This window comes from Quercus suber, unplaced genomic scaffold (genome assembly GCF_002906115.3).
Source record: "Quercus suber isolate HL8 unplaced genomic scaffold, Cork oak 2.0 scaffold_625, whole genome shotgun sequence".
Lineage (NCBI taxonomy): Eukaryota > Viridiplantae > Streptophyta > Magnoliopsida > Fagales > Fagaceae > Quercus > Quercus suber.
In genome coordinates, this window is record NW_027070068.1 from 353,478 (window position 1) to 366,888 (window position 13,411).

General features: G+C 33.8%; 2 protein-coding genes across 2 annotated transcripts; both read left to right on the top strand.

Annotated features, from left to right (window-relative positions):
- Positions 1-3,675: 3,675 nt before the first annotated feature.
- Positions 3,676-8,974, top strand: LOC112029463 (dynein light chain 1, cytoplasmic). The gene is made up of 2 exons (XM_024062148.2): positions 3,676-4,318; positions 8,667-8,974. Exons 1-2 carry the CDS (start codon positions 4,085-4,087, stop codon positions 8,823-8,825), a joined length of 393 nt encoding a protein of 130 aa, XP_023917916.1. The 5' UTR covers positions 3,676-4,084; the 3' UTR covers positions 8,826-8,974.
- Positions 8,975-9,645: 671 nt separating this feature from the next.
- On the top strand, positions 9,646-12,222 carry LOC112029464 (F-box protein SKIP28). Its single transcript, XM_024062149.2, has 2 exons — positions 9,646-10,320; positions 11,427-12,222. Exons 1-2 carry the CDS (start codon positions 9,910-9,912, stop codon positions 12,024-12,026), a joined length of 1,011 nt encoding a protein of 336 aa, XP_023917917.1. The 5' UTR covers positions 9,646-9,909; the 3' UTR covers positions 12,027-12,222.
- The last annotated feature ends 1,189 nt before the right edge of the window (positions 12,223-13,411 follow it).

Genomic DNA, 13,411 nt, shown 5'->3' on the forward strand with positions numbered 1-13,411 from the left:
TTCTTCTCCAAAATTCTTTCCACTAACTTAACCTGTAGATTGCCTCTCTTCCAATCAACCCCACCAATTTATTCGAAGAGGTTGTTCAATTTTTGTAAGTTCAAATATGGTTAATTGCCACTCGCTTGTAACACTGTTTTGTTGGAAACCTTGGTTTGGTTCTCCTTTATTTTTATTTTTTTTATGAATAAAAGACTTTATTGAAGAAGAAAAAAAAATCAACCTTTTTTACAATTACATCTACAACATTGTTCAGTTGAATCCTTGTTTTAGTTCTCCTTTATAAAACTTATCCCCTACCTTCTTTCATAAAACTTACCCCTACATTCAAAGGAAGTAAATTATGTTGCTGATTTCATATTTTCATTGGCATTATTCTTTTGTTTAAAAAAAAAAAAAAGATTCTTTTGGATTGAGCCTCTTATAAGGGACATGATGGACGCTAAGTGTTGTTCATTTTTATTATCATTTTGAGACCAAAAATAAATAAATAAATAAATAAAACCCCAAATATCATAAGAAGAGGAAATGAAATCGATAGGTGGGAGCCATTGGACTCTCACTGGTCAATGTCCAAATGAACTCACGAGGGGAATGGACTAAAGGAGGGACAAAATGAAAAGACTCAACCGACTTTCAAAATGAGTTTATGGGGACCGACACCAGCTTTATCCCGCAATTGCCGTTTGTTTTGTCTCGAAACCTTAGGCCCACCTTGAGATTGAGAGAATCGGCACTAATTACAGGCACTAATTACATTACGAAACCTTTTGCTTTTAAAGCCTTTTCCTAACTCCGGTCCACATTATAGGATTGGTTTATAATAGCCCAAATCCCTTCGTTTATTTCTAGTCAAACTTTGTTTTTAACCTTCCGATCAGGTTTCTTGATAATGTAATATACAAATAGAGTTGCGGAATATATTAAAGAATACAAAAGAGAAAGATTTAAAATAGCTTCAAAAGTTTGACAGTTGAAAGTTGAAACTAGACATTCTAGAATCTAGACTGGATTTGGTTTGACAGAAGTGTTTTTCCTTCTTTCTTTTTTTTTTTTTTTTTTTTCCCCATCCTAATGCTACAAGAATAACATTTTTAACCGGAAATTTTAGAATTATTGAGTTGGCATGTTTTGATTCTAATCTTACCTATCACTAATATTACGTTTTTTTTTTTTTTAATGAACAAAAAACAAGGGCCTTACACATGTGATCATTGACCCATTTTTGAAAAATCCATAACTCGAATTAGGCAACTCCTAAATCTGTAAGTGTGATCCAATTCGAGACTCTTACTAACACACCATGCCTCCAAGGAGCTACATTAACAATTTGTCACAAATGTAAAATTTATCATGATTCTAAACATATTGTAAGTGTGTACTGCAATCTATATTATATATATACAAATTGTTTTTTTTTTTTTGGGTAGAAAAATCTACAAATTGTTAATCCACGTAAAATATTTATTTACTATACATATATCAATAAATAAAAGTCAAATATGAAAAATAATAGGAGAGATTGGATTTTATATATATATATATATATAATGGTACGGAAAGTATGAACTTTCAAAAAGTGAAATCATTAGTCCTCCACTTTTTTTTTTCTTTTTCTTTTTTTCTTGGGTCTATGTTTTCATTTTCAATTCACTGGTTCCTAAAGTCTGGATTGTTGACATGGGTTTTTAAATGCCTCTATCAGAGATTCATATGTATATGTATATTTGCTTAATGGTTTTTCTAAGATTGGATTTTATATATATATATATATATAATGGTACGGAAAGTATGAACTTTCAAAAAGTGAAATCATTAGTCCTCCACTTTTTTTTTTCTTTTTCTTTTTTTCTTGGGTCTATGTTTTCATTTTCAATTCACTGGTTCCTAAAGTCTGGATTGTTGACATGGGTTTTTAAATGCCTCTATCAGAGATTCATATGTATATGTATATTTGCTTAATGGTTTTTCTTTCTGACTTTTTAACTTAGGGTGACAAAATGTCATTGAAAATTTGAACAAAATTGTTTCTAAAAACCGATAGATTTGTAACTAAAACATCCAATATATAATGTGTTTAAGAGGTTATTAAAGAAGGAAATTGATAATATTGTGAATCTAGAAAGGATTGAATAAAATGAAAGTGGATAAAGATGTTTTATTTTCTTAATTTGGATATATATGATTTAAAAAGTATGAAAAAAAAAATACACAAATCATCATTTGACTTAATATATATATATATATATATAAATTAAGAGGAGACTACTCTAACCATGGCAAAGAAGCCATCATTCATTCCCTTGACTAAGGTACCTTCGTACGTTTTTAGACCCCTTAAACACAAGTTGTTTAACCTAATATTAAGACAAGTTAATTAACATGTTCATTAATAAGATCTAGGTTAAACACATTCAAATCATATCATATAAGTAGTGCGGAAATATAAATAACACACGATATAATTAAATTATGTTAAACTAGGATTTCTATCTCAAATAATAAGAAAAAAAAAACGTAATTATTATAAGAAGCAAAACTATTTACCAAAGATAAGAAAAGATAATTGAACAAAAACATATATAACAATGTAATAGAACACAACACTTACTTTAAACTTGTTATTATAAAACTATTATTAAAAATAGTTTGCACGACAATCAAATAGAGTATTTACTTGATGCAACCACAATTTTTAGGACCCAATTTTCATTATATGCATATAATATTTTTTTTTTTTGGGTACATTTGATCTATTGGAGGGTAAAAACTAAATAGACATTTGAGAAAAATTCATTTATTCAGCCCAATTTAAACAAAATGCATATAAGAGGGGAAAAATGGAACCTGGATCTCATTTCACCATTTCATTTTCTTAAAAATAAAAAGTAAATTACTTTTCAGATCTTAAATTTTAGATATATTTTATTTAAATCTTAAACTTTTAAAATATTTTATTTAAGCTTCAATGTTTTTTAAAATGTTAATTTAAACCTTTAAATATCAATTTGTAAAAGTATCAAGGTTGCCCGACTTTTTAGAATTTCTTAAGGGGCAGAATTTGTAAACAAATGCAACGAATGATGAGGCGAAGTACTCTCATATCAATCAAATTGCTCCTTGCCCTAATGAAAGGAGCAAAGATATACTCTCATTTAATTACAACTTACAATAAGATAGAACAATAAATAATATTAGTACCGCACATACTATAAATGCTATATACATAAACTATTTTACAACATTTTCACAAATTATTAATATGATAAATCATTACTGGTTATCATTTGGGCCTATTACTAATATTACATTTTTACTTATCAATAACTATTTATTACATTAGTAATTTTAAACATTTTCCTACTTTTATACTTACTTTTTCCTTGAAAAACATAAATATTTTGATAATTATTTTTATTTTCTATAAAAATAATATAAAAATTTTAAAAATAATTTATTAACAATTAGCCTAAAAAATCACTTAAAAAACCTTTAAAATTATTGCAAAAGAACGACAGTTAAATGGTAATAGGATTATTGCAACAGAGAATGACAGCGAAAACTTAAAAGGAAAGGACACATGAGACTGTTAAACAGTTAAAGCCACACAAGGTTCTCGGCTAGTACTACTTTAAACTTTACCATATTTCCATTTATTATTAGTGCTTTTGGAGCTTCCTCTGGGACTTGGTCGGCAGTTCCCCAATAATCAAAGTAAACACTAATTTGTCCCCTCTGCCCTCTACCCTCTCCATGCCTTTAGCCCCAACAACCTCGTCCATACGCAACAAAATAAACAAAAACAACAGCACCCACAAACGCATCAAAAGAAAAGAAAAAGAAAAAGAATAAAGAGCAAAAATAAACCCAACAAACGTATAAACATTACGTTCGAGACCTTTGTTTCCTTTCCTTTCCTTTCCTTTTCCAGTCTCACTCTCTTTTTCCTCTGCACATTTACTTTTCTTTCAAACAAATGGAACACTAAAACACAGTAGTAGTGGGAGAGATTAAGCGTGGGAGTGATGAGAGAGTGAAGAAGAAGAAGAAGCAGTGAGTGAGTGAGAGAAAAGAGAAAGAAGAAATGGAGGGATCAGCAGAGGAAGAGCTGGAGAGGAGGAGCAAGTTCCTAAGCAGTTTGATACAGAAGAAGAAAGCGATAGAGCAAGAAGATCAGCATGACTATCTCAACGTTCGCGTTAGAGCCTCTGACATGCCACTTGCTTTGCAAAACCGTGCCTTTCGTTGCGCACGTGACCACCTTGACTCCATGCCTTCCAAGCTCGACAGTAAACGCCTTGCTCTCGCGCTTAAGAAGGTCAAAATTTTGGTTTTTCTTTTTCTTTTATTCTTATTGGTTTTTTTTTTTTCTTTTTTATAAAGATTTTTGAGTTGGGTTTGTTTGGATACTTGTTTATTGGAGTGATCGGAGCAATGGGTAGTGAATCAAATTTAGTGTGGTGCATGTAGTCCTGCTTGGTCATTGCTAGTCTTGGACTCGAGCTGAATATGTTTGCCTTTTGCTTTTTTCTTTTTCTTTTTCCTTTCTGGGTTCTGATTTTTGTTTTGTACTTATAGGATAATTTAATTTTGATTGTTAATTGGTGCGTTTTAGAGCGAAGGTTATTGAATAGATATAGTATAGAGGTGGTCCAATGAATTATTTTTCATGGTTTGAGCTGAAAAGGGTATGTTCTTTTATTCGTTTTGGTTCTGTTTTTTCTGGCGTTTATATGTGGTCTAATAGGGTTACTGGATTTATATATATTTTTTTTTTTATATTTTTCCCGTTTGGACTAGGCAGATTGAATGAATCTATGGGAAGGTGTAATTGCTTAGTAAGTGTTTCTGTTTCTGTCTTTCCTGGTGATGATCTTTATCTTGTCAGTCTGTTTATCTGGATTGTTATTTTAAATATTTTTAGTGAGGATCTCAAAGAACTTTGTGTAGGGATGGTCCAAATGGTCAGTTGTTTGCTTGAGCTTAAAATATTCTCTCTGACTCTCCTTAAATTCTTTTCTGGTCATTATATTGAGAATAAACTTAATTGATTTTTCCTTTATTCGTAATTGCTAGAATTGAAGTGTTCCAAATGTTTGGTACCGTCAAATTGAGCTGGTGGCTTTTTCAATTGCAATCTTCACACTTGGATTCCAAATTTTAATTTACTGTAATTTGTATGTATTAAGTGAAGTAACTTACACTTGGTCCAATGTTTAGTTGGATTAAGCTGAAAATATATAAGAAGTCTCTCACACTCTAATGCTTTTTTATTTTGTCTCAAAATAATTTATTTGGTATCACCATTTAAATTTAGACAAGTGCAGTAATTGAGCAACTTGTATACCGATCCAATTGCTTGGTTATTTCAGATTAAGCTACAAAACACATGCACACACACATATGCAGTTTTCTACTATAACCTTTCTTGTTATGAACTTCATTTGTTAGTTTAAGATCAAGTGCTTTATTTGGATGGCTACATTATCAAATTCAGAGTAAACCACAATACAAGTGGTCCCTTAGGTTCGTTGTGTCGGCTTAAACTGAATTTAATCCTAATTCATCAGGAGGGTGTATATTGAGTTGGGTTTCTTACTTGGAGTTTAGTTCTAATATTGTATGGTTTTTGGATGGAGAATATAAATGCATGAAAATACAGATATCATGACATGGTTTTTAAGTTAGCTATTGACCTGGTTGGTTCCAAGTTGGTCATGTTTGAGAGCATAGGCTTGATCCAGCCTCTTAAATTCTAATCTTTTTTTTTTTTTGAGAAAATTCTTAAATGTAACTAATTAGGCTGTATTGGTTACCCGAAAATGAACTGTCTGGCAAAATGTTCTGTTTGCTTCTAGTTTAGACATTTTGCATAAGATGGTCAACATTATAGGTTTTTTTATGTCAAAAAGGCAATGGAATTTGTTCATGTCAAGAAGGCAACAAGAGAGAGGGGATGTGCTGCCATAAATGGCAAAAGAGAAGTTATAAAGGTGCTGTCTTTTTATAAAGGTAGTCATGGCTAAGGTTTAGTGCTTAAGAGTCAAAGCAAAAATATGAAAAAGAAGCATCAAGGCTTGGTTTGAGTATCTTCAAATAGTGGTATCAATTTAGCATATACAATACATGGTTCTAGTTCGTAGTGCTGAAAGAGAAGATTACTGACGCAGTGATGCTGGCATGTGGTCAGGCCTTGTGCTTGTAAAATTTTCTAAAGTTGTAATTAGATCATGATGTGAGAGGCAATCCTAATCATTTGTGAAGCCAACATGATATTCACAAATAAGAGGAGGAGATCTAAGGTTGGGTTCACCATAGGTGTAGCATCTGTGGGGATTTATGGGATGAGGGGACTAAGGTTACTTCCTTTATTTGAGAAAAAAATATTCACTAATAGATTAAAAATAGACCCTACATGATAGAAAATTCTAATTCTAGAGGGGTGTTTCTCTCTGTTTTTGCAAATAGTAAGATGGAGGGATAGAACTCTGGAAACAAACCCCAAAGAGGCAGTAGAATGTCAACTGGCCATTAGGCCATTGGCCCTAATTTTAAGGATATGTAATGTTCTGATTAATACCATTTCAGTATGTTTTTCTGTCTTCTAATGGTGAGACTCCAAGATTTTTCTCGTCTTTTTTTTTTTTCTTCTTCAAATTTCAGCCACATCCAGACATTATTTTTACACCATTAACCCTTAAGAATCATATCCTATAAAACCCTAACCATCAGTTTTCATAAGAAATCTTCACAAATATCAAAACTACCATTATCGGTATTATTCATGGATACTCTCCACAGCCCCCTGCATACCACCTTTTTGGTTCTCAGTTTTCTTTTCTTTTCTGTTTTTTTGGACCTGAAACCCTTCATTATCCTTAAACTAGTCTTCTTAGTTATATTTATCTACTGTTTTTTATTCCTATATTGATTGTAGCAGAATGTTGATCCTTGAATTAAAGGCCCATCCTCCAATAGATTTGCCACTTACAATTGTGCTGGCTTGGACTTGCCATTATTCTGCCTCTAGATTGAGATGCATGAAAAATTATAGCCTCTAGCGATTCTTTCAATATAATTCTTTTCTCCTGGATTTCTTATTCTCTGTGGTTTCTTTTCTATTCTTCTTGCCAATATGTGGTTCTTCTTCTTCTTCTTTTTTGGTTGGGAAAATGTGTTATTGAATGCAACCATTTTCTTCCTCATGCTATCAAATCCCTTTGTCAGATTTTTTTCTATTGAAGTTTTTCCGCTACAATCACCTTCCTGTTCCTTTCTCTCTCCCCTTCTTTCATCACATTCATCATAAAAGTCATCATTACATTTTCTATATTTTCTTGTCAAGTGTTAAATTTCCCTTTTTTTGTCAATTTATTTTTAGGTGAAGATTGAATTCAAACAAGATGTGTGGTGAAACACAAAATTGCCAAAAATTCAAGTATAGTCAACCAGTTGGTTGTCATAGTGCATCACTAGTGCTTGGCTCATGAATGGTAAAGTTTGCATCATCTAGAGTTTGAGAAATCAAAAACAGTTTTGAAATGAGAAACACAATCTCAGCTAATTGATAGCTTCTAGGTTTAAACTTTTTTTGCATTTATATATTGATATCTACTAAAACAATAAACTGTATGAAATACACTAACAATTGTTACCTTCTTTTCCTCCTTTTTTTAATAATCTGTCTTGCTGTGCATGAACATTAAATAGCTGAAATTATTAGGCTTGGTGATATTAGAGTATAATATAATATATATACGACAAGCTAACCTTAAAATGGATCCTAGCTTAGTAGGTAATTGAGACTTATGGTACAAGTAGCAATTATGAGAGCCTTGTAATTCACCTTATCAAAAAAAAAATGATTACTTTTTGATTCGTAAAAATTGTAATTTTAAGTGATCTGCCATCAAGCTAATTGGTTGATGATTTTACATTTTTTATTTTTCCGTAGAAGTGTGATTTGTATTTAAAAAATTTAAAAATAAATAAATAAAAAAAGGGTTTCATAGACGATGTTTGAGCTTCCTTTTCTTTTTTATGGTACTGCTTTTCAAGATGACCTTAATTGGAGAAGCAAGAGCATTTGAAGTCTTGATTTAAAAGAAAAATAGGCTGTCTGATATGTATATGGAACTGGTCTTCAATTGTGTTTTAATCCTTGCTATATAAAGCCATTGGAATGATAAGGGCATTGCAAACAACACTTGATATTAGCCCAAAAATTGAGAAAGCTGGATTGCAATCAAATTAATTTTATGAGTCTGACCTATCATCATGGAATACATGGAGATAATAATGATGATTGGTATATGATCATAGAACCGAAAATTGATATTTCTGGGGATGTGAGCAGAACAAGAATTGATTTTAAACCTCTATACAGCAGCTTCTATGGCAGAGTGGTGTTGAAAAGAAGGAACAGAGAGAGAGAGAGAGAGTTCTCTAATCTAGACCCAATACTTTGGTTCACTTCCTTGAATGTGCTTTTTGTGAATATATGAAATTTCATGGATTCAGTATGGCCACTGGAAAATTGCTGCCAGTTCTCCCTATTGTTCCAGAAAAGTTCTAGGACCATTTACTGTTAAGGCTTCATATTGCCTTTTTACTTCTTTTAATTTTATTATGCAGAAAGCTTCTGATTAAGTTTTTTTACGTGACAGGAATTTGATTCATCATATGGTCCAGCTTGGCACTGCATTGTGGGAACTAGCTTTGGCTCATATGTCACACATTCCATAGGGGGCTTCTTGTATTTTTCAATTGACAAGGTTTACATCCTTCTATTCAAGACTGCTGTTGAGCCTTTAGAACAGTCTTAACAATTGAGTTGTATCCACTGTGTTTTATGAAATTAAATATTTCCACGCTCAACTTGAATGTAAAATTATAGACTGCGATATACAGAAACATTTTCTATTCTGTGTTGTATTTTTTTCGTTCTATATTGGTGACTCTCCTTATACAGTTATACTAAGTGCATAAATGGTGCTAGTTTCGTGTGATAAGCTGCACGATATTCCTATAGGCCATAGTCAATTTTGCTACATACTTTCATTCTGTAAAACATAGAGTTATGCCTCACTTTTCAGATTGAGTAAATAATTTGCGTTTCCATAAAGCTTGAACACAGCTCTGTTAGTGATTGCTTACGCGTGTTAATTTCAACTTATATTTGGTGCAACTTTTGGTCAATGTCACACCAACAAATATCTTTTTATTGGCCAAGCATTTCATCAAGTGTGCGGGGTTATATAGTCAGATACTCCTCAAGACCCATCAAGCTTGTGAAATATTTGATATTAATTGAAGATTAAGAAGCATCCCATCTATATATTATTCAAAAATTTAGTTGTTACTTTTTTAGAATATACTTAATACATGAATTCATAGACTCGGTAGTGAGATAAGATGCAAATTAATAGTAGACTTGAAAAATATTAATCTAATAAAAAGTTACTGAACAGTGTATCTTTGTTATGCTAGATGTGATTTGAATCTAACATGCCCTTAATCATACTTAACTACATGCTAATATTTCAAAATTTGGATTACATGTTACATTTAGTTTGTCACCATGGTAAATTCTTTCTTGAATTCAACTTTAGCAATTTTCATTTGCTTGCTAGGAAAGAAGACTCCGTCTGAAAATTCTACATACCGACTCACAAGTCACAACTTGCACACGTGGCTTATATCATCCTAGTCATGAAACTCTTAACTACTAAGTTTGTTGTAGTCTTTCTTATCCTTCAACCTCAAACTCTCTCCTCTCTCTGCCAAGTAAAATAAAAGTTCCTTCCTTCTTCCTTTCAATTCTGATTCTGTTGCTTCATGCAGCTTATATAACTCCTTTTAAGTCATTTTTATTTTGAATTTCTATTGTCAATTCTCAAACCCACGGACATGGAAATTTCACATGTTGTGGAGGACAACAGAAATGAAGACATGCAGAATTCACAAACTCTACTTTCATCCAAATCCTGTGTAAGTTCCCAAAACGAGTATACACAGGAAGTAGAACCAGGGCCACCCCATGAGTCTTTGTTCCTTGTTTTGGCTTACCTTCCTTTGTTTGAGCTTCTTGCCATGAGTGAAGTTTGCATGTCATTAAGAGATGCAGTGCACAATGATGTACTGCTATGGCTGAATATCATTGTTGAAAGGCCTTTAAGTTCAAGGTTGTCTGATGGGATTCTGATGAAGATCACTTCAAAAGCGAGTGGTAGGCTGAAAACTTTGGTTCTGATAAACTGTGAGAAGATTACAGATGATGGGCTTCAGCCAGTCATAAGGAAGAACCCCCATATCAACAAGGTATGAAAACCAAAAAATTGATGTCTGATGTTTCTTTATGTTCCATCTTCAATTAATTTTGCAGTTTCAATTTTAGTTTTGGTGCTTTAATTGGATGAAGTAGTTCATATTTGGGACAGTTGATAGCCATGAATAATTTGCATTGAATTGTTAAGAGATGGCAATGGATAAGATTTGCCTGGTGGTGGGCAACTGGGATTTCCTCTATCATAAAAGTCTGTCTAGTCTCCTCTTTCATGATACGATTGGCTCACTTGGGTGCTAAATTGAATTGTAGAGCAATATAATATATGTATGTACTACGCATACGTTTATGGTGCGGTTCAACTCAGTTATCAATCTGGGTACAAAAGGGAGCTGATCCTGCACCAGCACAACTTATTAAAAACAGTACTTCCTCAGGGAAGAATAAAAAGGCACTGATATGCTTTTGCCATTTAGCCTAGGCATTGGCCTCTACAGCTGCCTGGACTGAGCCTTGTTCAATTGCTCCCAACAATAAATTAGATTCAATTCATAAATCAATGGAATGGGGATTTATTTGGACACAGCCCTCTGTGCACATAGTTTACACTGCATTTTTTTTTATAGATAAATTAGTTTATGCTATACTTGATTCATACATTTCTGCATATAACATCGTTTGATTTACTGTATCAAGATTTTACCCCCCACCAAAAAAAAAAAACTTCTGTGATCAAAATTACTTTAATTGATAAATGTACCAGAATTGCAAAAGCTCTCAACCATAACTTCGTTTTATTTATTATGTCAGTTTGTAAGCATTCTGCCATCTTATAATGAAATTGATGCTACTTTTAGCATTTTTCACTGAAAATATGCATCCCATCAATGAATCCTTTTGGGGGAAAAGTGCCTTAGATTAGATTTCCCAAATAAATAAAAAGAAAAATGGGGGAAAAAATACATGCCATATCGAAACACCCTTTAACTAGTGTGATTAGGCAGGCAGAACAGAACATTTAGATCATGGTTGTTATGCAACAATTTAATTTTCTTACTCATTCTTTGAAGACAGTCATGTAACAAATATATATTAGCAGACAGTTTTTAACTGCATTATTGTTTTTTGCATATGGATTCAGCTCTTCCTACCAGAATGCACTGGCTTAACCCCTGAGGGAGTCATTAGAGCTGTAAAGACATTATCCGAAAATCATCACGGTTTAGAAAGTCTAAGGATACATGGCATCTACAACATAAAGAAAGATCACCTCGACACAATTCGCTCGTATTTCCAAATGAAACTGCCTCAGCAGGAGCATCAAAGGCAGCAACCTATCCTATTTCATCACAGGAATTCCCCAAAGTTTAGAAATGAAGAAAGTAACCCTATGATCGACATTGACGTGGATATCTGCCCAAAGTGCAACAATGTAAGTATGGTTTATGATTGTCCACGAGAGACCTGCAAGAAAAAGAGTTGCAAGGCATGCAACCTTTGCATTCCGAGGTGTGAAGAGTGTGGTGAATGCATCATAGAATCTGAAGAACTGGAGGCCACTGCGTGTGGTGACAACTTGTGCTCAAACTGCTGGTTGCAGCTTCCTAAATGTAATTTCTGTAACCAGCCATATTGCAAGCTACACATCAATCACCAACACAGGTTTTCCGGCTCTACTGGTTTCGTTTGTGATGCTTGTCATGTGAAATTTGTTGCGATGTTGGGTGCTTGCTACTGCTAATGTCGAATATTGACATGCACACTCTAGTTCTAGAATGTCATAATCAACCTCAAATCTTATTTCTCATATTACTTCATCACTCGTATATATGTACATCTTAATGAGAATTGAAGATGCATCTCACGTAACTCTTGCTTTAATGCTACTCCACTTATTAACTTTTTATTAGATTAAAAGTTTAAATTTTTCACCAATAGATTACGTGTTTTTAATATTCTTAACATGCATGTCAGAATTTCGTATCAATTAAATGTTACTTTTTTTTTTTTGATGCAAACTACTTCAATTAATTACGAAAAGGAAGAAGACAATACATCCTGGGATACTAGCTGCTCTAGGAAAGGAGGCATATCTCCTAACCAAGTACAAGAGCCAGAAAGATTTTTAGCAAAATGGGCTAACCCATCAGCCACTCTGTTACCACACCGTGGCACTACAGAAAATTTACACTCCCCAAACCATGATGCTAGAAGCAAAGAACCTGAAATCAAATTGCAGATACAAGAAGGAGGACTGATAGAACCTATGAGGGAGTTAAAAACCACCGTGGAGTCACCTTCAAAGATAGCAGCACTGACACCCTGTTCCGAAGCAAACCGTAGCCCCACCTCCATTGCTGTGGCTTCAGTTTCAAGAGGTCCCAACAAACCAAGAACCTTCATACTCAATGCAGCACGAGCCACTCCAAGATGGTCCCTAACAACCACCCCAATTCCCACCGACCCCTGCCTTGCAAAAACGGCACTATCCACGTTTATTTTAAGACAAGAAGGGTGAGGACCAGTCCAGCCAACATCAATCTGAGGCTCCTTCAACTGAATCTTATGATTTGCCACATGAAACTCCTCCAAGTAAATCCATGGTCCAGTGGGCAATAGTAGAGGCCGATTTCCTAGCACCACCAGCTCGTATTTCATTCCGATTGGACCAAATCCCCCAAGCAATAGTAAACAAACTAGCCAAAGCCTGAGAAGACCATTGTTTCACTAACCGAGCGTACCAGACCAGATCGAGGAACTCACTAACCACCCCCAAATCAGCCCCAAACTCCACATTAGCAGCTGACCACACCTCCTTTGCTCTAGCACAGTGCCAAAAGACATGACCCGAGGACTCCACAGCCACCCCACATTCTTCACAAATATTATCTGGAATCACCTTCCGAGAGTGCAAATTAGCTTTAGTTGGCAAAATGTTCCTGCATGCTCGCCAAGCAAAAGCCTTAATCTTATTAGGCATAGGTAACTTCCAAATACTCCTCCAAAAAGACGCCAAATGCTGGGAACATGAGCTCTCAACCAATTGAGTGCCACCCATGAAAGTTCGAGTCACTCGATAAGCACTACTAACATAAAACAGACCAGATGAGGTAGAGGCCCAGATCA

Excerpts from the sequence above, each read along its gene's own strand:
- LOC112029464 (XM_024062149.2), top strand. The coding sequence starts at position 9,910 with ATGGAAATTTCACATGTTGTGGAGGACAACAGAAATGAAGACATGCAG. Across the intron at positions 10,321-11,426 it reads AGAACCCCCATATCAACAAG|CTCTTCCTACCAGAATGCAC; the intron begins GTATGAAAACCA and ends ATATGGATTCAG.
- LOC112029463 (XM_024062148.2), top strand. The coding sequence starts at position 4,085 with ATGGAGGGATCAGCAGAGGAAGAGCTGGAGAGGAGGAGCAAGTTCCTA. Across the intron at positions 4,319-8,666 it reads TTGCTCTCGCGCTTAAGAAG|GAATTTGATTCATCATATGG; the intron begins GTCAAAATTTTG and ends TTTACGTGACAG.